This window comes from Phalaenopsis equestris, unplaced genomic scaffold (genome assembly GCF_001263595.1).
Source record: "Phalaenopsis equestris unplaced genomic scaffold, ASM126359v1 Scaffold000848, whole genome shotgun sequence".
NCBI classification, from domain to species: Eukaryota; Viridiplantae; Streptophyta; class Magnoliopsida; order Asparagales; family Orchidaceae; genus Phalaenopsis; species Phalaenopsis equestris.
This window is the reverse complement of record NW_018165288.1, coordinates 51,535-76,709: the sequence shown is the minus strand read 5'-3', so window position 1 is coordinate 76,709 and position 25,175 is coordinate 51,535. Positions and strand designations below refer to the sequence as shown.

The 25,175-nt window shown below is 33.8% G+C and overlaps 1 protein-coding gene across 1 annotated transcript; it reads left to right on the top strand.

The window, feature by feature from the left end:
* Window positions 1-247: 247 nt before the first annotated feature.
* LOC110031834 lies at window positions 248-20,259 on the top strand. Its single transcript, XM_020735249.1, has 4 exons — window positions 248-871; window positions 968-1,120; window positions 2,646-2,851; window positions 19,855-20,259. Exons 1-4 carry the CDS (start codon window positions 395-397, stop codon window positions 20,063-20,065), a joined length of 1,047 nt encoding a protein of 348 aa, XP_020590908.1. The 5' UTR covers window positions 248-394; the 3' UTR covers window positions 20,066-20,259.
* The last annotated feature ends 4,916 nt before the right edge of the window (window positions 20,260-25,175 follow it).

Genomic DNA, 25,175 nt, shown 5'->3' with positions numbered 1-25,175 from the left:
ATAAATGTTGTCAGTGTGATTGATGATTATGAACACTCAAATTGGCTTTAATGTCAACTTATAAATTTTTTAAATGTAAAATAAGGAAACTTAATTATTAATAATCGATTTAAAAAGTTCTGTCATAATAATCCTTACTCTACTTAGGACAAATTATTCCATATGATCATGAGATTTTTACCATTCCGTACATGGTGCACTCAACTGACTCGTGCACGCAAAGACTGCAGTAGTTGGTGCGCGCTACGAAAAGTGAAGTCGCCATTTTACGTTTTTCCATTGTTTTTCTTGCAGGAGAACGCAAACCACCTTCTCACTTCCATCCGCAGTATCTAAGAAACAAAAATATCTTCCAGTTTCATTGCAGCCCACATCGCCCCGCGAGCGAGCGAGAATGGCTGCCGCGCTTTTCTTAAGCAACCTTGCGCTTCTTCTACCTGAAGCTTCTTTGTCATCGAGGAAACGAGATCCGCCAGCAGCACTGACGGCAACGACGACGGTGGAGCGGCGTCGGCCGGAAGCCGTGGTATCTAAGTCCTACCTTCCATCCCTGTTTACCACTACCGGAGGAGAGATTTCCCACCCACCACCGCCGTCACCACTTCACCGTCGTAAGAAAACTAAGATGGGTCCCTCCGCCTCCTCTTCTTCCTCTTCTTCACCCCCTTCTGGTGACGGTGGCGGGGGTGATTGGGAGCAGGAGCTTCTCAACCGGCTCAAGGAGCTGGAGGACATGAAGGAGCTTGAGAAGCGCGCTGAGGAGCTGCAGAGCTGCGGCGCCCCAGTCACTGCTGAAGAAGAGGGCAAGGGAGGCGGCGAGGACGAGAGCGAGGAGGAGAAGCGCGAGCGCGTCCGTCGTGAGCTCGAGAAGGTCGGCTTCTTTAATTAAATGATTTTGTTGGGCTTAAATATACAAAATGAATGATTTGTTATTTTTAATTTGTTATTGTATTTTTGATAAGAGTAGCTGGCCAAGGAGCAGGCGGAGCGGAGGGAGACGGCCAAGCTAATGTTTGAGCTGGGGCAGAAGGCATATGGGAAGGGGATGTATTCCAGGGCCATCGAGTTTTTAGAAGCAGCTCTCACCATTATTCCTCGGCCAACACTCTTTGGTGGGGAGGTGATTTGTTTTTGCACATGATGTATTCATGATTCATTTTTCTGAGTTCTTCGAAGAGAATTGTGCCTTCCGCATATCTGAGCTGTATGGGGCCGTGTTCTAATAATAACAAACCAGTTTATGGCATGTTATATCGAAATCTATGATATCGAGGTTTATATGCTCAATATGAGGGTTCTTTAGGTTGAAACCATATTGTCACAGACAAATAGTCCCACATCAGCTAGGTGTAGGGCGGAAAAGCAGTATTTAAGTCCTGGGCTGCCCACCACCCATAAGGGCGCAGTATTTAAGTCCCAGGGAGGTGACAAGTGGTATCAGAGCAGACTACTGCCTGCCAGGTGTGTGGACTCTCCATGGTCCAGTGGGACCCTCGGTGGAGCCGATCCGTGACGAGGGCGTCACGTGATTGGGTGGAGGAGAATGTCACGGACAAATAGTCCCACATCAGCTAGGTGTAGGGCCGAAAAGCAGTATTTAAGTCCTGGGCTGCCCACCACCCATAAGGGCTCTTTTGGGAGGTGACAATATGCTATCTTTTTCTCTTTTCAACGTTTTTTCTCAACACAGATTTGTCATTGTCTACAGGAATGATACAAGATCAATTATTTTTTGTGAGTCTTTTTGATGATAGTGTTGAGGTACTAGTTCACGATATAATTCAAATCATTGATATCACATAAACGGAAGAAATCAAACACAGAAAGACATCAAGAATTTTAATACATGTTTGCCCAACCGATGTTTCTTCTTATTTGTTCTGCTTTGCGCAATTTCCAAAATGTTGACAACGATAAAGTTCTTCTAAGAGAAATTTACGGCCTAATGCATTGTATGCTATTTTTTAGCCTCTTCTATGATAAAATCCTAATAACTGCATACACTTGTTATATTGAAAATGTAAGACAATTAAAATTACATGTGAAATCCTCAATATTATATCTAATATTGTATGCCTTTAGGAAGCTTTACCATTGAAGCCATGGAAAGGGGCTTCTTTATCTTCTGCAGGCACCCACGACTACCTTATCAAGAAGTTGTTGGCGTATTATCTCTTCTTAATAACATTTTTTCACAGTTCATTAATGAGGCTCAACAACTTGACAAATAAGTTGGCAATTAAGGGCATAAGTAGAATGTGCATATTTATGGCTATGAAATGGAAGTTGTTACTTTTAATTTTTGTGGATTTATCCATTTCCATGTCTTTATGCATTGAAGGCTAATTTTTGGGATGGGTAGATTCAATTTTTGAGGTTTTTTTTCTTACCTCTTGATGGATTGTTATTGTGGACGCAACTTACACATATTGTGAAATTGTTTGGCAATAATTTAATTAAGCACATCGGCAAAGTTCATATTTCACATTATGCATTCTCAAGAAGCTTTAAGTAAAGCATTTTTTGTGGCTTCGGAGTAGTCTAGCCTAAAGCTATATTTACAGTCCGACTCTGATCAGAATAGATTATTTATGGTTGCAAACAACATTTAGAATAATTTTAAGTATTTTTTTTTGGCATTTCAGATTCAAATTTGGCTTGCAATGGCTTATGAGGCCAACAATCGACACAGGGATTGCATTGCTCTCTATCAACAATTAGAGAAGAAGCACCCTAGTGTTAGTATCAGACGTCAAGCTGCGGAGCTTCGATACATTTTGCAAGCACCAAAGCTCAAGATTTCTGAGGATGAGATGGTTACAATTCCACTAATTGGCTCTAGCTATGACAGGTTTGTTCAGTCATATTGCCTACATTGATTATTTCTCTCACTAGAGGTTATCTTTAGAAGTTTATTTTTGCATTAACTTTTACTAATTTATGCAAGAATTCATGTGCGGATGAGTTAGCAATTTTCTTATTTTATCTAACCCCTAGTTTCAAATTGCCTGTGAATATAGTTTTTTATAAGAATGCAAAGATTTGCAGATGCATATTTGAAACTTTTATATTATTTTCTCCTGCAAATTCTGTAATAGGGATAAGCATATTGTTGATTAGTCTATAAAATCATGAGAAAATCTGGAGTAACTATTAAGTTTTCATGTTGCCTCATCAACATGAATATCCTTAGATCTGTTATACATGTAGGCTGCCAGTTTTGATTCAAGGGTGACATATAAAACCCAGTGAAATTTGGACGTTTCTTATGTTTTTAATCTTTAAGGTTTTGGGGCTAACCTTTCTTGCAGGACTTGAAGTAGTAACTTCAACAGTCTTTGAGTGCTCTAGCCCTATCCTTCTACAGCCTTAGTAGAGGGGAAATGCTTTTTTGTTGTTATTTGATGGAGGTTTCAAATAGAGGAATGTGTACGATCAAATAATGGCACATCACTCACTAAATATTGACGGCTTTCCCAACTTGATTTTTTCCTCGCACTACCACTCCCCTTATGTTGCAGCATGTATATCAACTAGCTCTTACTTCTTAAATAGGTTTGAAAAATAGAAAGGTTCTAGTGCCTTGGAAAAAATATCTAGCAATTGCTCTTCACTAACAACTTACTGAATAATGAATTTCTTTTATAAAACAATGTCCTTAATAATGAAATGATAATTAATTTCAATATATTTAGCTCTTTCATGAAAGATTGAATTTCTAGTAATATGGTTAGTGATTTTATTATCACAGTTTAGAATCATGTATTGGGTAGTGTGAAAATCTAACTCAATTATGTTTTGAACTAGTCATTTACAGGTATTGTGAGCCATAGCTATTATTTTGCTTTAACACCATACCAAATTACTAGATTTCCACTAACAAAAATATAACGTCCAAAATTTATCATCTATCATTATTCAACCTAGCATAACTTCTGCATAAGATTGAGTCCTTCAGTCATTATTATTTTTGATAGGCTAGTCATTTTTAGAATATTTATTAACATTAACATATTTCAAAATCATTAGTGTTGTCTTTCAATATTTTTTTTAAATAAATTTTGCATACGTTAAATAATTATACTAATAATAAGGGATGTATAATTGATGTGTACATTTGCCTGGGATGCTGACAGAACTACAAAACTGGCTAGAACAGTTTTTCTGGGCCTGTCCAGGAATCGGGGGAAAGGCAGCTCCATCTTAGGGCCTATTTACCATATTTAGGAGTGAATCAGGGTTTTTTTCCTCTTTTTTATTAATATGTTCCTTTGAACCTATTAGAAACTTTTGGTTTGATTTTTGTGGAGATTGTTTTCTCCGGTTTTAACCTCTTTGGAGTGCTGTATCACCCTCTCTAGGTGTTGGATCTCTTTTCTTCATTGTGTTGTCCCTAAAATTGTAGCTGTCAATCTATTTCCCTCTCCAAATGATTTTGTTTCTTAGTTTTTTTACCATTTCTCATGTCTTTCAACTTCCCCAATTATTAATTAATCCTTATGAACCATTTAGAAACCCTAGATTGGTGGCAGTCGGGGCTTTTAAATATGGGATAGATAGCTTATCGACCAAAATGACTATAATGAAAAGGTTTCTTCATAGATTTCGGTATTTTTATTTATTTGTAGGGCTTCCATGAGAGAGTCAGCATGTTTGCATTTGAGAAGACTTGCTTGTTTAAGAATGTTTGGAACATTTTCTTTGTTTTAGAGAGAGAAACTCCTGCTTGCATGCAAATTCAATTCCCAAGTGAGAAGAATATCATCACCATGCATGGTAAGCCTCATTATGCTATAACATGAATGGTGAATGAATATAAAATGATCAGTAGTATTTTCTAGTCCAATATCAACCAGAACTTTACATAGTTTTTTGAAAACATGTGCAAAATTTTGCTTCTAAATTTGCATATTTTGATGTCCTCCTGAGATATGAATTGAAATGTTTTCTCCATATAAATAGCTTCAATAAGATTCCTTTTAGAAAAGCATTGCTGACATCAATTTGCAAGATAGTCTATCTTTGATTGATAGCAATAAAGAGAAAAGGATATATCATAACTTAAGCAATAAAATAGAAAGTCTCAAAATTATGTCATAGATATATATCTACTCTATCTTCACTAATTTATATCTCTAGCTTTCAATAAAGCTATTAAGATGAACATGATAATAAGGCCAGTGGCATGAAATAAATTTAATATCCGGAGGTATATCCAATTTTTAATTATGGTAATAAAAAAGAGCACCCATTTTAGTTACTACATGCTTCTTAGTAGGGTCAAGCAAAACTTCTTGATGTCTTGAAAATAGAGATATTGTACAAATATAAGATAAACACAATGTAATGAGGAGGATAGATGTTCCCAGAACATTACATAGTGCAGTGGAAGTTTACTACATTTATGCTTTCCTTTTTTAAAGCAATAGAAAAGTGTATATTCACGGGCTTAGTTTTAGACTGATGCTCATCCATAATAAAGAAGATGGATAGAGGTTCTTTATTAGAACGTAGACGAGTCCTCCAAGTAGCAACCTATAAGCGAGATATTGTGGCTATTAGTGTTAGGAGAGTACTTGGAGGGCATTGCTAGGATAGATTTTTTTATTGAACTATCAAGGACAATAAATAACATTAGGAGGGAGGTCGTGTTAAGTGAAAATAGTTGTCAATTACCTAATATACGGGAAACAATATTATAATTTAAGATTGCATGGGTGGTTGTAGCCATGCCAAAAGAAGTAATAACATCAGTGGTCGAAATGACTATTGAGAGTTTTGTAAAAAATGGCCGTAGCACACTTGCGAAATGATAACAAAACATAAATGAGTATCATTGATGTCAGTTGGAATAAGGCTTTTGTTTAAGATAGGTTTATTATCTTAAAGCCCAAACTTTTAATTATCAAGATATTTTCCTTTTTGACATTATGGCTTTATAATTCTATCTTATTGGTGTAATTTCTCAGGGTGTCATTGATCTTGGATAGCTCTCATTTGATCAAGCTACCTTGTAATTTTCTAATGAAATTCCAACATTCACATCAAAGGGTCCTTTGATGTTTAGGATTTTATCCTCATTTTATTTAAGAAATTTTATAATCTCCTCACTTAAGTAACTAACTCCCACCTTTGGTCCCTTCAGCTGGAATCATTTAGTTAGCACATAAAATTCTAAATGTTGCCTCTATACATTTAAGAGGTGACTCCCACTTTGAAGCATTTTGTTCCAACTATATTTCAAGAGATGGCTCTCAGAGTGTTGCATTTTGCTTTGCATGACACATAATTCAAATCTTTTGGTTGGTGTACTATTTTATTATTTGTAGTAGTCTGAATTCTCAACAATCATGATATTGTTCATTTTGGAGTTTGACTTAATGGCTTCATAATTTTGTTCTATGAATTTAATTGTTCAAGGGAGCAATGCTCCTATACAGGCATGCTTCATTTTGGAGTTTCTAATAAAATTTCAATCATATTATCAAAATGCACCTCATTTTGGAATTTAACTTCATTCTACTTAATGAGTTTCTCAATATTAAAGATTTTGCCCCAATGAAGCAGGGCACTCTTATACTTCAATTTTTTAACATTATGAATTTTTCAGCCATGGAGATATTGTTTGCGTCGGCTTAAAATGTAATTTCTCAATAAGTCATTCATCTTATGAGCACAAGTACAGTTAAATTTCGAATTTATAGTGAAATTCCAATAGATAAACCAAAAGGTACTTTGAAGTTTAAGAGTTGAGCGATTTCCTAGATTAAATGGATGTTTGAATTTTCTTCTGCAACAATTAGATGAGGGATTTGTCCTTTGATAGTTCTAGCAAGGTGGAGAAGAGTTGTGAGCACGGTTGCAACCACTATTAGTTTCTATCTTCTCTATGGTGCCCCTGACTTATTTATTTTGTTAGCTTCATGTTTATTATGACCCACAATTAGATTTTAATGATAACTAATATATGTGTAGGAATACTAACATTTTTGTTCAAGTGTTTTAGGAAATTATAGATTTATAAATTTCAGCTCGATCACGAAAAAGTTAGAGTAGCTTGGACTCAAAAAGTTGATATCTTTTTTAGGAATTGTAGAATATGACAAATAAGAACTCATGGAATTAAAAAAAAATGCTAAAATACTGTCATCATATTTATTTTAATTTTTATAATACTTTTACAAAATTTAATGTTATTTATTACATTATTTTCATGAAAATATCATTTTTGAAATATTTGATCACTTACATTTAATTAAGCCTTATCCATTATATCTAAACTAGAGTCGAGTTAATTCATTACTATATTAAATAATTTCCGTGTATAAAATATTTTTTGTCCATTTTTTTTAACACATGATATGGACTATTCCTTGATTTATCAAAATTATTGTTTTCTCTCTCTTATTATTATTTTTCTCTCCTTCCAATGATATCACATAGTATTTTTAATCTTTCAAAATATGGTCGAATTTTTCATCTTTTTGAAATATGAAATTTTATTTAAGATTTTAAATGCTTGATTTTATCAAAATTCAATTTTTTTTAAAATTTCAAATAAATTTAAAAAATTTCCTAAAATAATTAATTGTATTGATGGAAGCTAATTATGCCTGTCCACTTAAACTTAAATTCAAAATTATTTAAACTTTAAATACTATCTAAATAGTTTCCTCATGATTTAATTAAGTGATTTGTAATTAATAATAGTATGTTTAATTAATCCAAATAAATAAATGCTTAGCTGTCCTTTATATTTAAGAATGAATTTATTCATTTATTTTAATAAATTTAAATTACTTTCTCTTCATAGCAATAATCAATTAATTAATTAATTTAACCCATCATATATCAAACATTAGCTATTGATTGGGTTATATATATATATATAAAACTGAGCGTCCCTATTGATTTTCTCCTCCGTCAATCGATTCAGCGTGCTTGAAGAAGGGTGCGCCTCGTCGTCATCTGGAGCTTGCGTCTTCTTCTGGAGCTCACGTCGCATCTTCTGGAGCTCGCGTCTTCTGCTTCATTTGATGCAAGGTCGTCACATCTGTTGCAGTTTGATTTCGTCGCCATCCGAAGGTCGCGTCGTCTTCTGGACTCGCGTCACATCAGCTTCTAGACTCGCGCTGTGTCGTCTTATGGATTCGCGTCGCGTCGTCTTCTGGATTCGCGTCGCGTCGATTCTGCTACGTCAAAGCCACTCGACTATTTTGTCGGCGACAGTCGGTAAGCTGCGCCAGTCTGCTGTGCTTGTGTGAAGCACGCTAATGACCTCAGGGCTTTCCTATGTCGTTGTACTCGCCGGTGATAATTCCGCCCAAGTTTGCCAAAGTTCACAAATGTAACTCCCTTTTTTACCTTGCAGATAGTCCGATGTTCCCGTAGATGTACCATGATTCTTTCGCAGGCCATGAAGATTGTAATCTCACAAAAAAAAATAGAGAAAAAGGCGGGCGAACCAACACTATTCTTCTTTGACACTGAAATTTCAACTCTTGCAGGAAAATACAAATTTTTAATAGTTAGAAAGTTCCAATTAGGTCGCCCTAAGATGGAGATTCTCAGGAATGTTTTGAAGATTTCAAACTAGTTGGGGTTTGGCAGGTGAGGCTTTTCGACGGTGAGTCTTTTCGACGGAAGACATGTTATGATACAACTGAGCATAGAAGAACATTACACAAGAATTTTCTCAAAAAAATTCATTACAATCGAGGACAATTATATGAAATTGCTCAAATGCTCCCCTGATTTTGATCCCAGTCAAGAACCCCCAATTGCGCTTATTTGGTTCTCATTACCTCAACTCAAGCTTCAATTCTTTGACTTACCTATCTTATATGCAACTGGGACTATTCTCGGAAAACCTTTGTAGGTAGACACACCTACAATTCATTACTCACGGCCTCTCTATTGCAAGGATTTTGATTGAAAGAGATATTACACTACCAGATTTAGAAGAAGTCTGGTTTGACTCTGCTCACTATGGTTATTGACAAAAAAATCATTATGAAACAAAAACCTTACTACTGTAAGCACTGCAAGATGTTTGGACACGGACAAGAGAAATGTTTCAGATTGCACTCACAGTTGAGAACCAATAATCAAAAGCAGGAACATGCTGTTAGTGCACTCCACAAGTCTGAACGCGCTCCCAACAAACCTGATGATAGCCAACTCGAGGAGGGAATCGTCTTAAGAGAGGAAATGATGTCTGCCCCTGAGAACCTTTCTCATGATGATACTATAAGGGATAATGCTCAGACCGAAAGTCAGGATAGTCCCGCAGCTCCTATTCAGGAAGCATCAGGTGCAGATGTGACAATTCACACTTCACATACACTGAAACCTATCGCTGTGACAACGACCGTCTTTTCTTCTATTGCGGTTCTAATATCTAATCAGACCGCAGATCATCTTCAGATGAAAAATGACAGATTTACACTTCTCGGCGGAAGTAGAAGGCTGAGAGCACACTTCAACTTGGAAACTTAATGGATGATACTTTGGTTACTCCTGACAATGGCATGACATTTCAAAGTTTGTTATCCGCTCTTAAAACTAGAGGAAGAGGCAGGACTTAATTGACTTGTCCTTAACTACTTGTTTTCTGCATGTTTTAAATTTTTTTAGTCAATCTGTATCTTTTTGTTGGGGCAGTACTGTATTTGATATCGTATGGGTAGGGTGCCTCTATTGGGCCCTCTCATACAACCTTTATGTATCTTTTTTATTTCAATAAATAAATTAGCCCTTGGGCTTTTCAAAAAAAAAAAAGAGCTATTGATTGGGTTCAAAATGAGAATGTTTTGGCCGTCCCTTGAATGGATTTCTAATTTGATTTAATTTAATTTGAAACATTCATTTATTAAACACATTAAATTAAGTATAATTTACTTTTCTAATATGCATACTTATTTTCCTCCTTTCTCTTTCATAGCTGGCCACACCTATATGGCTATTCAAAATTTAATTCAATACATCTATGTTAATCTAATTTGAAAGTTAACATATTGCCTAAACTAATTTCCCTCTCTTTTTTTCTTATCTTGGTCGAACTTCTCTTTTTTTTCTTAATTTCTTTAAGTGAACTCGTATCTTCGTCCCTCTTCTCTCTTAATTTATTTTAGTGGCCTCATGTTTTAATATTCTTCTCTCTTGCTTACTTGCTCATACAATGTTGGGCGGAACTGTGCTAGTTCATTTTCTCCAAGCAATCAAAGCTCTCCTCTCTTGATTGTCTTCTTCAAGCATACATAAGGGAGAGAACCTTTCTTCTTCATCTTCAAAGCTTGGTAAACTCACATTCAATTCTTTTGTTTTACATCTTCATATTCTCAAAAAAGTTTGGTGAGATTCTTTTATAGTGTTACGATTTAGTTTTTGAGTTTCATAATTTATGCTGGTTGAAAGAGATTTATTATTATTTTGCTATTTTTTTTTTTATTCTTTCACTCATATTTCAAGTGGTTTAAACTTTAGAAATCATTTTGATTTGGTGTTTCAGGTTATAAAATTATTTTTCTTGTTGATTGATTCGTCATCTCATGTAAGTATATTTTTTGGAAGATTAAATTCTAATTACAAATATATTTTTTCATTGCATTAAAAATAACAAGATCAAATAATAATTACGAGTACTCTTATTTACTTTATTGCTTCTTTGTTTGGGTTATGATCAAAATTAGTTTTAAATTTGAGTGGTAGAACTTTCTATTGTAGTTTTAATTTTTTTATTATTGTATTTTCGTGTTTTGGGGTTGTATTTGTCCAGTGTTGTAAATTAAATTATTTTGGGGTTGTACTTGTCCAGGGAAGTATAGGGCTGTCAAAACGGCTCGTTGTTCGCAAACAGCTCGTGTTCGGCTCGTTAATTTCGTTCAATAAGTTAACTAGCCGAACACGAACTAAGATGTGTTCGTTCGTGTTTGGCTCGTTTTGGCTCGAAATACTACTCCTCAAGTTTATATATATATATATATATATATATATCTGTGTGTGTGTGTGTGTGTGTGTGTGTGGTATTCAGTAGTATTTTAAAAAAAATCTAATTAACTACCAGGCTACAAAGATTTATAATCAATTAAAATATTGATTGAGAAAATAGAATAAAAATTATTAAATAAGATTCAAATGATGTTTTAATATAAATAATAATTTTTAAATCTTGCTCAAACCCTTATTGTCTTATGGCTACATGATTAACGTTGTTAAAATGACTCTTTGTTCGTGAACAACTCGTGTTCGGCTCGTTCGTTAAGCAAACGAGCCGAACATGGACACACTTTTTGAGCTTGAAATATAAACGAGCCGACCACGAGCGAGCCAGCTCGTGTTCGGCTCGTTTACACCCCTAGGGAAGTATAGTGATTTGGAGTTGTAATTGCTTGATATAGTAGAGTACGGGAGATTTTTTTTATAATCTTGATTTTAATATGGTGGATTCCTAGCCTAGTGTGCTAGGCGTGGACATAGGTTAGTTTTGGGATTTGGCCAAATCAGGTGAAAATATCTTCTTTTTTTCTATGATTTTGCTTTGTGTTTTGCTAGTTATATTTAAAATTTTTACAAGCTTTCAAATAAATCTATCGCTAAATTTTCTTCAAAATTAAATACTAAAATACCCAAGTCACCTCTCTGTTAGGTGTCATAATCTCTTAACATATTTAATAATAAAAATTGTATGATAATAATCCAAAGAAGGTTAGCAAGCATCTTAGTGGCCAAGAGAATCAAGAGAGAACAATGAAGGCATCTTGGACAATAAATTACTTTACCATCAACTACGCTTGAATTAAGTAAAGATCGACAAGGAAATCGATAATTAGTTGGTTTGTTGGTAAATGGCTGATATTGAAGAAAGTTTATTTTGTTTTCCTTTCAAGATGATATAATAATTTTGAAAAGATTTTTCACCCGTTGTAAAGAGAAGTTTAGGTGCGGACATGAGAAATGTTATTATAAAAGTAATTGGAAAGAGAAATTCTAACTTCCCTTTGATAGTCTCTTGAAATATAATAATAGATTCATTATTGGATTGAAGTCTGTCGAGCATTATGTGAGAAAAAGCATATTCATAAGTTTACCATTTGATGTATTGGACATTGTTCGTTTTTCTGAAAGGCAGAGAAGTGAGATGACCAAATTTTTTGTAAGATCAAATGTGGATACTGAAAGCCCTAGAACATAGTAGGTAGTCTAAATATGGATGAGTGTTTGTATTAGGAAAAGTAAATGGGGCCATGGATAAGCACCCCTGAGAGTAAAGCAATGAAAATCAATGACTTTAAAGATTCTGAGATCTACCAAGGAGTTGATTTTGGAGGAAACATGCTTAGGTGTTAGGTAGGAAAGTGGTATTATGAGATCGAGGTGCATGCAAGATGAAGGTACAATGGTGATATGTGTTATGTGTGAGCTTGAGTGTGACATGGATAGGGGTGTGCAGTGTGCTGTGCAGTTTGCAAACTCGGGAGCTGTCTTGGACATGGATATGAGTGCAGGTGCAAAGCATGGGGGACATTAAGTAACAGGATGATATTATGCATGGGTAGCCTTAGGGTGTTGGTTGCTGATATCATGATAGATGATGATGGCTCTTTTGTTATGCATTATTCGCCAATATTCTAAGTAAAAAGTAATAAATTATTTAAGATTATAAGTAACCTTAATATCCTACATTAAATTATGAAATAAGATGAGTTATGCAAACATTAAACTATCAAAATAAGCTAAGATATTAAAATAAAATACTAAAACATAAAAAAATAGCAATCAAAACAAATTCAACGATAATCTTTTTTTCTCACTTGTACTACTCCCCACTTAACAAGAATATAATTCATCAACATTGAAATTTTAAATTTTAAAGTCATTATTATCATCACCTAATTTATTTTCATTAGAATCATTGGAAAAATGAATTGTTTATCTCACGACTTATCTTTAGGCGTATCAATATTCCTTCATTCCTTATTATTTTTAATTCCAATTATTTTTTATAATTTTATTGAATAATTATCAATAAAAATATTAATTAAACTAATACTATATTGATAATTAGAATTTCAACCGCATAAATTTTTATGGATATCTTTTCCTTTTATTTCTTATTATTTAATGTGTGAGGTATAAATGTTAATAGATGAGATATATTAATATTTCTTCTAATTTTATTTTAAAAAAATTAAAGAAAAACTAAAAGATTTTAGGCTTTTTTTGAGGCAAGGTGTGCCTCGGCTTGGGTGAGGCGTACGCCTAACCTTGGACCAAGAAGGCGTTAATCTTCTTATGATTTCTATGTAAAAAACGTTGAGGCACGCCTCATATTGCACAATTTTAAACAATGATTTAAACCATGCAATTGCCTCCACTATATGATCAAAACTCTCTAACTTCATTGTATTGAAAGAGATTTCGGCTTGATAGAACCATATTATCATATATTGCAAAATTTTATCTCTAATTTTCTTATCAATTTTTTCTTGGCTCTCATTTATCTCACATGCTTCCTTTTTTACAGCCTCTTTTTCAGGTTTATTGAACAAAAAGTGACCCAATGAATTTTTCCTTATAGTTACATAGCCGTTTTTTTTGGCTTTGGATATTGATTCAAATGTTTTGTTATTACCGCGTAAGGGTGGTTGAATATTTGATGCTTTGTTAATATCAACCATCCTCACTTGATGTTCCATACATAATCATTGTTTTAATTTTTTTACTCATTGATAAACAAGTAGCATATCTATTACATTTGAAGTTACTGTCTTACACTTAATAACTTTACTTCTTCTAGATGTATTGGAAGAGGACATATAAGGTATTGATTAGCTTGAGGTATACCTCCATTTATTCTTTTCACCTTTCATTCAAATCGATCATACCCTTTTTTTTTCATAGACAAATAAATTATTAATCACACATTAATAATTAAAATGAACTAAATTTTTATAACAATTTGGGGTTCCTACCATAAGAAATAAAGTATTGAACTGGACCAAATCTTAATTGCACACAAAATTAATCACAAACGGTTTGATGAAAGAAGTAATATAAATATCACAATTTTGAAGATCCAATCTTCACGCCAATTTGAAGATCTGGTGAAAGAGTACCATAAAGATTAATTAGTAATAGCCTTATTAGCATTGGTCTTGAGCTTTAAAAAATAGAGATAACCACTCTAGCTAGCGTGCATCATCTAATTGTTGAGTTGTATTCTTGGTGTTTCATCTAAACTATTTAGTGATTAGTTTTGTTTACATGATTGGAATTTTTTAATTTTTGATGCATGTACTTGTTTATCACTATATACTTTATGTTTGTTCTCAAATTTCTTGTGCAATCTTAGATTCTAGCACCTACGATTAAAAGCGTTGTGCTGATTTTGCATCAAAAGAAGAGTAATTTTTTGCTTAAATTAAAAGGCGAGGTACTAAAAATTGCGATCTTTTGTGTTTCTTTGTGTATCTCATTCTAGATTTGCAATAGTGAACCTTAGACTTTAAGACATCCAATTTCAAATCAGTATCAATGTTTATGATTTCATTTTCATGCCAATTAAAAATATGTGGCATAGGAAATAAAAGAAAAAAAAAACTAAATGCATCCAAATCCAAGCTAAACCTCGACAACGATAGTGTATTACCTGTGGGTTTGTTGGAAGAAACCAAAATGAACTATCAAAGGTAAAATAATGAAGGAACATTCTATTTGACAAAAGAGGAGAACCTCATGAGTCCTCATTTTTAGAGTTTTACTTGAAGTTAGATAAACTTTGACGCAGTTTTCAAAACACAGCGTAGTGCGATGCTCAAGGGTTTATTTTTTCTTCAAACCGCAAAATGTAAAAGGAAGCAATACTTTTATTAATTAAAGCGAGTATAGCTTATATTAAATTATATATATAATGGTACATTCATTAACAATTATAAAACATGACATATCTATTAGATGACTTAAAAACTTAATTTAGAATAGAAAAACATATGATGCATATATCTAATTTGAAGATAAACTTCAAAGATGAACATGTAAATTTAAATTTCTAACAATTTCTAAGTTCTAATAATTTTTTGTAATAATTTGAAACCTGAAAATTGCATAATATGTCAAAAGCTCTTATAATTAATAATAAAACCCAACTTTTGATCCATAAATAAACTAATAAAATCTCAAGTTTCATAAAACAAACTAAAAAAATTCATTTGTCATCATCCTCTCTTTCATTCACATAATCAATTTCTCTTTGAAGTAATTTTTTTTTGTCTTCAATTTCATTTCCTCCTCTATTTTAATCATACTTATCATCTTGCTTGCATAATTTAAGCGGATGTAGGCTGAGAAGAGCTAGCGCTCAATGTTGAAGAATCCCCTTTAGTCTAACCTACTAAATTTTCTTGGTTATTTTCGATCAACTTTTCTTTAACCATCACATAAAATCTTCATTGCCAAATTATTGTTCATCATCATTTTCAACAACTCATAATTTTCATCAATGGAATTCAGATTGCTTGAATCAATAAAATCCCTCAAATTAAATCTTTTTTGGTTGGTTCTTATGGATTTACCTATCTCACATTAAAATTTTCATTTTTACACACATTTACCTTTGAATGAAAAGATGAATTTAACTATTAAAAGTTGATAATGAGTGTTACTATTCATATGATATTTGTAATTATGAAATTTAGATGTGAGATGGGTAAATAGGAAACTTTTGAGTGCTATGTATGTAAAAGCCCTATCTTTTTTAAAGTGTGATTGTAATTAATGAAAACTAATCGTTTAAATTTTTTTAATCTTATTGATTTCTTTTTTTTTTTTGGTTTGAATCTATATAAAAATATAATGAATGCATAAAACATATGAACTATTTAATATATTTAAAATTTTTAAAATATTTGAACCTAAATATTTAACAACCAATTTTTACGAAGATGGGGCTTGCGCACCATACATCTCCCGCCACTTTGCTACATTATATTATAAAGGCATGTCAAAACAAAAAATTTAATAAGTTAAAGATTCAATTTTTGTTAGAAGCTTCAATTAATCATATCTGGAAATTTTTTATCATTTTTTTTTGTGGATGACATACTCAGTTGTGAATAAACCACCGACATGATTATGAATATAAACTTTTTGATCTACGACAATTATGTTATTTGGGTCTCCCACAAAATTTCTAATATCTGTATATAAGCCTTCAATTATCTATTTATTTAATTATATCATGGATTTAATTTTGTAAAAAATTCAGATTAAGATAGTAATGGTTGGAGTTGACACCTCCACTATCATCAATAATACGAAAAATATACTCATTTTTTTCATCTTCTCCAAATGCATCACTGATTGCATCTTTGACTCTATCAATTGCATCATAACTATAATCATTACTGGTTATTTATCACCATCTATTAGTCTTAACATCTTCACTATTCTGCATAATTTTGATAGTGTAAGTCACGTCATTGCAAAATCTAGTTTTCAAAATAATTCCCTTACTATTCTTTTCTGTATAATTAGTATTAAATTTGGACATGTTCTAATTTTTAGAAACAAACAACAACAACAACAAAAAGAAAGCCTTAATCCCACTACGTGGTGCCGGCTACATGAATACATTTTCTCCAATGCGTCCTATTTAGTGTCATATTTTCATTTAGGTTTATTAAATTAAGATCATTTTTTATACAATAAGCTCAAGTATTCCTAGGTCTGCCTCTGCCATTCCTAGGTCTGCCTTCTTAACATACGTCGAATCTAAAACATCTGCTCTCCTAATCGGATCATTAGATGGTCGACGTTTAATGTGACCAAACCATCTAAGACGACTTTCTATAATTTTGTTGTCACTAGAGCTACACCAACCCTATCACATGTATTTAAATTTTTTTGCTTATGTATACTTACAAGCATTAGGAAAAAATTGTTGTACGACATGAACCCAATCTCACCAATTTCACACCACTATTATATTTTCTCATCATATTTAAATTTAGTCCATGATTACATTTATAGCCAGTTACTGTTAAAGCTTTCTGGATGATGTTTTTAACATAAAAAATTTTCCCAATACTCTTTTACATTACATCAATAGAATGGTTTAGACATGGTGTCCGGTTCATGTATGCTCTCTTCTCTATAAACATTTGACCTACATGAATAAAAGATGTGTTATCATCATATAATTTTAGGAAAAAAAAGTAATGTTTATATATTAAAAATATATAAATTACCAACCCACAAGAACATAACTTAAGTGGTTATTTGTGATTGCTTGAAGCACATTTTCTGCTTCAATCTTCTCAATTTATGCGTCTAGGAGTTTAAAAAGATTGAACACAGTTTTTGAATATTCAGGATGCATGTATTGACTTGAAAAACAGAGTGCCAGATAGTGAGTTGACAAAAAAATCAATTAAAGATTGTTCTCTATGATCAAGCCACCCATCAGTTACATTCCTTCTCTCACTATTTTTTTTTTGTGATCTCATATTCTTCATATCTGCATGCTGTACTTTTTCAAGTAGAGAAACTATCAATTCATTATAGGATGGTGGCCATAGGCTTGGTCTATAATGTGCATTACTCTATCATATGATCAAAATTTTCCAATTTCATCGCATTGGAAGAGATTTTCACTTGATAGAATTATCTGTCTATATGTTGCACAGTTCTATTTCTAATTCCCTTATCTATATTTTCTTTAATCCTTATTTGGCTCTTGTTCTTCTATTTTACCGTCTTTTTTTCATGTTATTGAAACATGAAATTATCCAAATGAATTTTTTTGAAGCTGCCTTATTGCTTTCCAATCTAGATACTGGTTCAAATACTCTCTAAGATATTAACTGCCGTCTCATAATGTTCCATACATAAGCTTTGTTTTAATTTCTTGATAAGCAAGCAACTCATCTTTTTTTTCTGATATATATATATATATATATATATATATATAAAATTTATTTCAACTTTGTGCAATTTAAAGTTGGATCTTCCCTCCTTGCATTTGAATTGACTATATCTATTTTTTTTTTACTTATGTAAGCAAATTTTTAATTATACATGAATAATATGTTGATCAGATTTTCATCAAAACAAATCTTTTATAGATCTTATTTTATTAAGAAAATATTTTAAAAAAATTAAAAAATATTTAAAAGCTAGCTAAGAATAATTTATCTTGAATTTTCATGAGTTTGAAAAATCATACTCACGATAGGAGGTTGAGCACGGTTGTCACATGGAGAGAAGTCTGTGTCAATGGGCTATAGCTTGGCAGCAATACTTGTGGGCTTAGCGGTGCATCATGTACTAGCAGCCTGTGCTCCTTCACCTGGCGAAGTCGAAGTTGAATGCCTGGCTGCTAAGTTTTCTTTCTTTCACCTGCCAAATTAGAAGTCCAATTCTCGCTACTGTGTTGTCTCTCCTTGTGTGGAAGTCTGTCTTAGTCGAAGCCCTTCACGTGCTGAAGTCATAGTCCGAGTTGACGCCTGCTTCTACCTGGTCTCTTCTTCAAAGTTTAACACCCCATATGTCACCTGTCTGCTTCTTCGCGTAGCTGAAGCCCTTGTTTAAGTCAAATAGTAGCCCAACTATCCTTTATTTCCTTCGCTAGATATGCAAAAAATGAACCCTGCATTCTGTTTGTGAAAGCCAAACCTGAATCCGTAGTCTCACTGCCATTTCATGACTTGAAGCTGAACCTGCTCTGCTTGAGGCTCACGATGTGAAAAATGACCCCTGCCTTCTGTTTGTGAAAGCCAAACCTGAATCCGTAGTCTCACTGCCATTTCATGACTTGAAGCTGAACCTGCTCTGCTTGAGGCTCACCATGTGTGTGGGGACGCTTCTTGCGCTAAGCGTTTGATTGATACTTCTCGTCGCATCACGCTTCATCATGTAAGAAGCGCACTTTGAAGCTTGTATTTAAAAGCATAGCTTTGAGGAGTGACAATATATTTTTGCCTGTTTGATAAAGAGGTTTTGAAACTTTATGTGGACATATTTTGTAGTAGGAATGCTATCATTAGAGTCACAACTGTATGAATTTGGATAAAAAATATCCCAAAGGATTATGATGAGGAGCAAATACATTTGGCAGATTTGGATTAGTTATCTTGCTTGTAGATGAGATGCTGACCACCTTTTTTGGGCTAAGAAAATCGAAGGAAGGCTTTGATTGGGTCCCAATATTTTTCTTAATTGGTAGAAATATATCCCATATTTTTATAAGACAGACGCAAGGCCAGCACATATACAAGTTGTGCATAAAGCCAGATCGAGATATAAAGATGGCATAAGGCTAATTAACAATGTTGAATCTACATTGGAATTGATGCTTGAAACCTCTATATCGTTTGGGCTAGAGTCCTGTGGGTCGCAATAGTTGGTTGTAAAAACATAATGTTTTTAGGTTGAACCGGAACTGTCATAAGAATTAAGCTGAAGCCAAATCCAGGATAATGATTTCTTTTTCCGATCAACTAAAACTAAGTGGCATAATTTTCCCAGATACTATCTTCGTTGATTTAGTCATAAAGTATTAATCTTGAATAAACAGCATGAATTTGAAAATTTCTCTGCGTTGGCCATGTTCAAATCATGTTCATCTTTTTTAGTTTTCACTTTTGCTACTTTCCATAAGAAGATCCTCACCTCCTAGTGAAGGCATTCTTTGATCATGCATGCATTTGGATATTTGGTAAAATTAAGCATAAAAATATTGCACCATCATTCAAAATATGCTGAATGCTAGTTCTAATTCTACCATCTGCTTTTTCGATTTATATCAATCTTGCTTGTTATGGATTATGAACTATTATTAGCATGGCTTTGTTATAGATATGCCGGAACATGGAGTGACAAGTACAAGGATAGGGGCCAGGGAAAAAAGTTCGTTAGCACCACCAACCAACTTCCATCATCGAGGGACTTCTTCGGTGACTTCATGGTGTGGCGACCGCCCGTTGGATTAGAGAAAAATCCTGCTTTTTGGACTCTGCTTGCGTTTTGGATGAGTTTGGTCGGAACTGCCCTTCTGTTGCAGAGATAATGTGCCATTATGTGATTAGTCTTTGAGATTTAATGCAAAGGCCATTTGGATGCCTTGTAGTTTCACCGGCTTGCTTGCATTGGGCAGGATTCGTCTATTGTAATCTTTATGGAACTATTCTAAATGTTGTAAATATGATTTGGAATAGCTTCTAAAACGTGTGATGATGCACATTGTGAAATGTTCGACCTTAGCTTTTCTTTTCTTTTTTTATTTTTTTTTATTTTGCATTTGTTCAGTATTTGATTAGTGTTGCTCAGTATTTGCATTTTTTGTTACTAATTAAAAGGAGGTTGCTTACCTGATCCCCACAAAAGGTCGCTCCCTATCTTGGGACACCCAGCAAGGAAAAAGAAAGGGAAAGGAGTTATGCATAGAAATAGAGAGATGTAAAAAGGAACGGGGCACTTGTCTCTAATAGTGTTTTCATGTATATGGTTCCTTTTTGCAATTTTCTATCATGGTATCAGAGCAACAATTTCACAACAACTGATCCATGAAAGATTCAAGCTCCACCACCGTAGGATCAAGTTAGCCTACAATAATGTTGTTGAGTAGGATGAAGGAGATAAGAATATTAGCTCCCTTCAAATTTTTGATGTCACACATCAAGAAAATGTCTACCTCACGCTACAACTCTACAATTACCAAGTTTGGAAAACACAGATGCACAAACTATTTCTAGCCAATGGATATGAAGATTTTCTCTCGGAAACAACCACGGTCTCTTCTCGATTCATTCAAAATGAATCAGGTAGTCTTGAGGAAAATTAAGATTTCAAACTATGACAACTGATTGATCAGAAACTCATAATAATAATATATTGTCGACAATCTTCATTGTAGTTCTACCATATGTTTTAAATCTCCAAAGCGTAGCTCAAACATTGTTAATATTGGAAAGGAGATTTAAATCAGTGAATTGATCCAGAGTAATTGAACTAAACAACAAGCTACAAAACACCATGTCGAGTAACACGATGCCACAATATTTAGCTACTATTAAAACATTGGTCAATAACATTGCTACCGAAGGTTCCACAATTGACACTGAAGACATCATTCTCTGCATATTGAGTGGCCTACCACGTCAATATCAAGGGTTCAAGACAACCATATGTACACAACTAAACCCAGTTAAACTTGAAGATGGTGATGTTATTAGAGAATTCTAGGTGGTTGATTGAAGTGGAGGAAAGCATCGAGTCTATTGTTTGAAGAATAAACAAATTCAAAAAAGTGTCTTAAATATGGTTGACTAAGTAGTGTCAACTTCTTACTCTAAGTATTGGTGTCGCTGGTCGCGTACCATCGGTCTTCATTTCATCGTCTGCTTGATGTTGTCATTGTCGTTGACGAGTCGCCAGTTTGTTGTCTGTTATGTTGCTCTCTTTTCCAAATAGTTCTTCATCTCAAATCATGTAGATGAACTAAGTGATGAGAAATCGGAGGACTAGGGTATGCAATAACAGGAACAAATAAAAGAAATGTACGAGAAGCCTTCATAAGGTAAATTTTTACATTGATTGCTTCAAAAAATAAACCAAATGTGAGATCACTTCGGTATGCTTGGAAGACACAACTATGGAAGAAACCTTATGAAAGCTAATTACAAGCGAATTCTGGTTAATGCATATGTTTTAAGGTCCACATCCTCTTATAGAGACAAACCTTTATAGTTAATTACATCTTAAGTAGTCAAGACTACTCAAGAAAACTCCCGATTGAGATTATAATTTGTTCTCACAAAATTCAACTGTCCTTGTCAAGAAAAGGAATGTCAAAGTCCTATCCTACAGGGAGCAGATTGCAATAGATTTTGAACTTTCTTAGAGTTTTGTTTTATCATTGATGGTTTAGTTGAGGTTCATCCTTTTGCTCCAGGTTTTGAATGTCCTTCTCTGTACAATAAAGTTAGCACAACCTAATAGTGTGCAAAGTAAATCAAGGGTGACATCTGCCTTTCTTCTTTAGTAGCCCTGCAAAATAAAGTAAACAATTAATTGTGTTTTTGTTTGTTAGGCCGATTGTCCCTCAAATTATTTTCGAACTTGCTTAAATCGACCAAAGCTTAATAGGATTGACCCAATTTGACTTAGTTTGAATGGGGTCAGGCTAGTCTTACTTGGTTTAAATTGACTTGAGGTAAGCTAAGTTAAACAAAGTCGGGTTAACATGGGAGCAAAATACGTTGAACTTGATTAATCCAAGTTGAACTCCCTAGGGTAAATCAAGTTTAAGTTAAATTAGATTTTGGTGAAGTCCAAGTTATCTTAGACTTGAATTTTCTCTTTAAGTCTATGTATGTTTAGACTTAAATCAATCCTTGATTCAAATTTGGTTAAGACTTAGGTTAAGTTTGAAGTTGAGTCTCAATTTGGGTTGATCAGAAGTTATTCTGATTATCTCAAAGAAAAGTTGTCCGGGTAGAGTTGATTTTGGGTTAGCCCGAGTTTGGTCGGGTTGACCGTTTGAGTCAAGTTAAGTCGAGTTGGTTCAATGATTGAATTGAGTTAACCCGAGTTAGGTCGGGTTGACCCATTGGTTTAGTTGGATTGGGTTAAACAGAGTTAGGTCGAGTTGACCTGATGATTCAGTTGAATGGGGAAACCCGAGTAACGTCGGATTGACCCGGTGGTGTAGTTGAATTGGGTTAACTTGAGTTAAGTCGGGTTGACCCAATGATCAATCAAATTAGATTTACCTGAGTTAGGTCAAGTTGACCTAGTGGTTCAATTACATCAGGTTAACTCGAGTTAGGTTGGGTTGACCAGGTGATTCAGTTGAATGGGGTTAACCCGAGTTAATAATTGAATTAGGTGAACCCGAGTTAGCTCGGGTTGATCTGGTGATCCAATTAAATTGGGTTATCCCGGGTTAGACTGGGTTAACCTGGTGATTCAATCGAATTGAGTTAAGCCGAGTTAGGTCGGGTTGACCTGGTGATTTAATTGAATTGGGTTAACCTGAGCTAGGTTGGGTTGACCCAGTGGTCCAATTGAATTCAGTTAACCTGAGTTAGGTTGGGTTGACCTGGTGATTCAATTGAATTGAGTTAACCCAAGTAAAGTCAGGTTTATCTAGTGGTCCAATAATTGGGTTAACTTGAGTTAGGTTGAGTTGACTCGTTGATTCAGTTAAATTGTGTTAACCCGAGTTAGTTCGGGTTAACCTGGTCATTCAGTTGAATTCACTTAGTCTAGATTAGACTAGACCTAGTAGAGTTTCAGTTAAGTAAGGTCTATGTGAGACCTGAGTTAGGTTTAAGTTAGACCTAAAAGGATTCAGCTTGAACAAAGTTTATGTTAGATTAGACTTAAGTTTTAGGTTCAATGTAAATTGAACCTAAAAAGATGACTAAGTCTAATGTAGGTTAAATTTAGGATTTAGGTTCAATGTAGGTTGAACCTAAAAGATGCCTAAGTCTAATGTAAGTCTGACTTAGGATTTAGATTCAATGTAGTTTAAACCTTAAAAGGTTGACTAAGTCTAATAAAAGTTAGAATAAGGGTTTAAGTTCATTGTAAGTTGATCCTAAAAGATGGCTAGATCCAATTTGGGTTGGACTTATGGTTTAAGGTTAGGTTCAATATCGGTTGAACCTAAAAGGGTTGGTCAAGTATAAGTTAAATTAGACCAACGGTTTTAGGTTCATTGTAGGTTAAACCTAAAAAGTGGCCAGCTCCAATTTTGGTTGGACCTATGGTTAGGGTTAGGTTCAATGTAGGCTGAACCCAACAGGTTGACTAAGTCTAAATTAAGTTAGAATTAGATTTTAGGGTTGTGTTCAATGTAAGTTTAACCTAAAAAGTGGCTAGGTCCAATTTGGGTTGGACCTAGAGTTTAAGATTAGGTCTAAGATGACTTAGACCAAAGGTTCATGTTAGGTCCAATTTGGGTTAAACCTAAGGTTTAAGGTTTAGGTCTAATGTTGGTTAGACCTAAAAGGTTGGTTGGGTCCAATTTGAGATGTACCCAAGGTTTGGGTTAAGTCTATGGTAAGTTGGACCTAATAGATTGATTAGGTCCAATTTAGGTTGGACTTAAGATTTATAGCTTAGTTCTAATGTTGGTTAGACCTAAATGGTTCGTTGGGTCAACTTTGGGTTAGAACTAGGGTTTGGGTTAGGTCTAATGTGAGTTAGACCCAAAGTTTAGGGTTAAGCTCAATTTGGGTTGAACCTAGTGTTAAGTTTAGGTTAGATTTAGGTTGAACGTATGATTTAAGGTTATGTTCGATTTGAACCAAACCTAAGGTTTAGGGTTAGGTTCGATTTGGGTCGAACCTAAGGTTTAAGATTATGTTCAATTTGGGTTGAACCTAAGCTTTAGGGTTAGGTTCATATTAGGTTGAACCTAAGATTTTAGGGTTATGCTCAATTTGGGTTGAACCTAAAGTTTTAGGATTAGGTTCAATTTGGGTTGAACATAAGGTTTAAGGTCAGGTTCAATTTGGGTTGAACCTAAATTTAGGGTTAACTTGGGTTTATTGTAGGTCAGACCCAATGGTTTATTTGAGCCACATCAAACCTGATTATGACCAAGGATTGACCCTTATTGGATTAAGTTCAATTCTAAGCTCATCTGGATTAGACTTAAGCCAAATTACACCTAAACCAAGTTTAGGCTTGACTTGGGTTAGCCTAGGGCTACTAAGGGTAACCATAGTGCTCACTTCTTGGGAATAAAGCTTTAAGCTTGGTTTAATGTGTTTAAACTTAACATAAAAACAATTTTGGGCTAAAGTGTAAAATTTTAAATTAATAATTTTACCCCTATTTTTCTAAATTTTCATTTCAAGCTTTTCAAAATGTGGAAATTATCATTTTAGGACTTAATTCCACTACCTTATATTTTCATGTTAATTTCTATTTTTAAATATCAATTTTCTGATTTTTATAATTATTTCTCAAAATAATTATAAATTTGGTAGAAATTTGGTCATTTTGATTTTAGGGAAGGCTCGTGATCTTAGAAAAATAAAGGAATGTTTCCAAGAGTGGAGGGAATAATCTCTAAAATTTTTATATATCTTGGGTTTATATATAATTTTGAATAATTCAAATAATCTCTGGAGTAATTAATTAATTAAAAATATATATTTTAATTA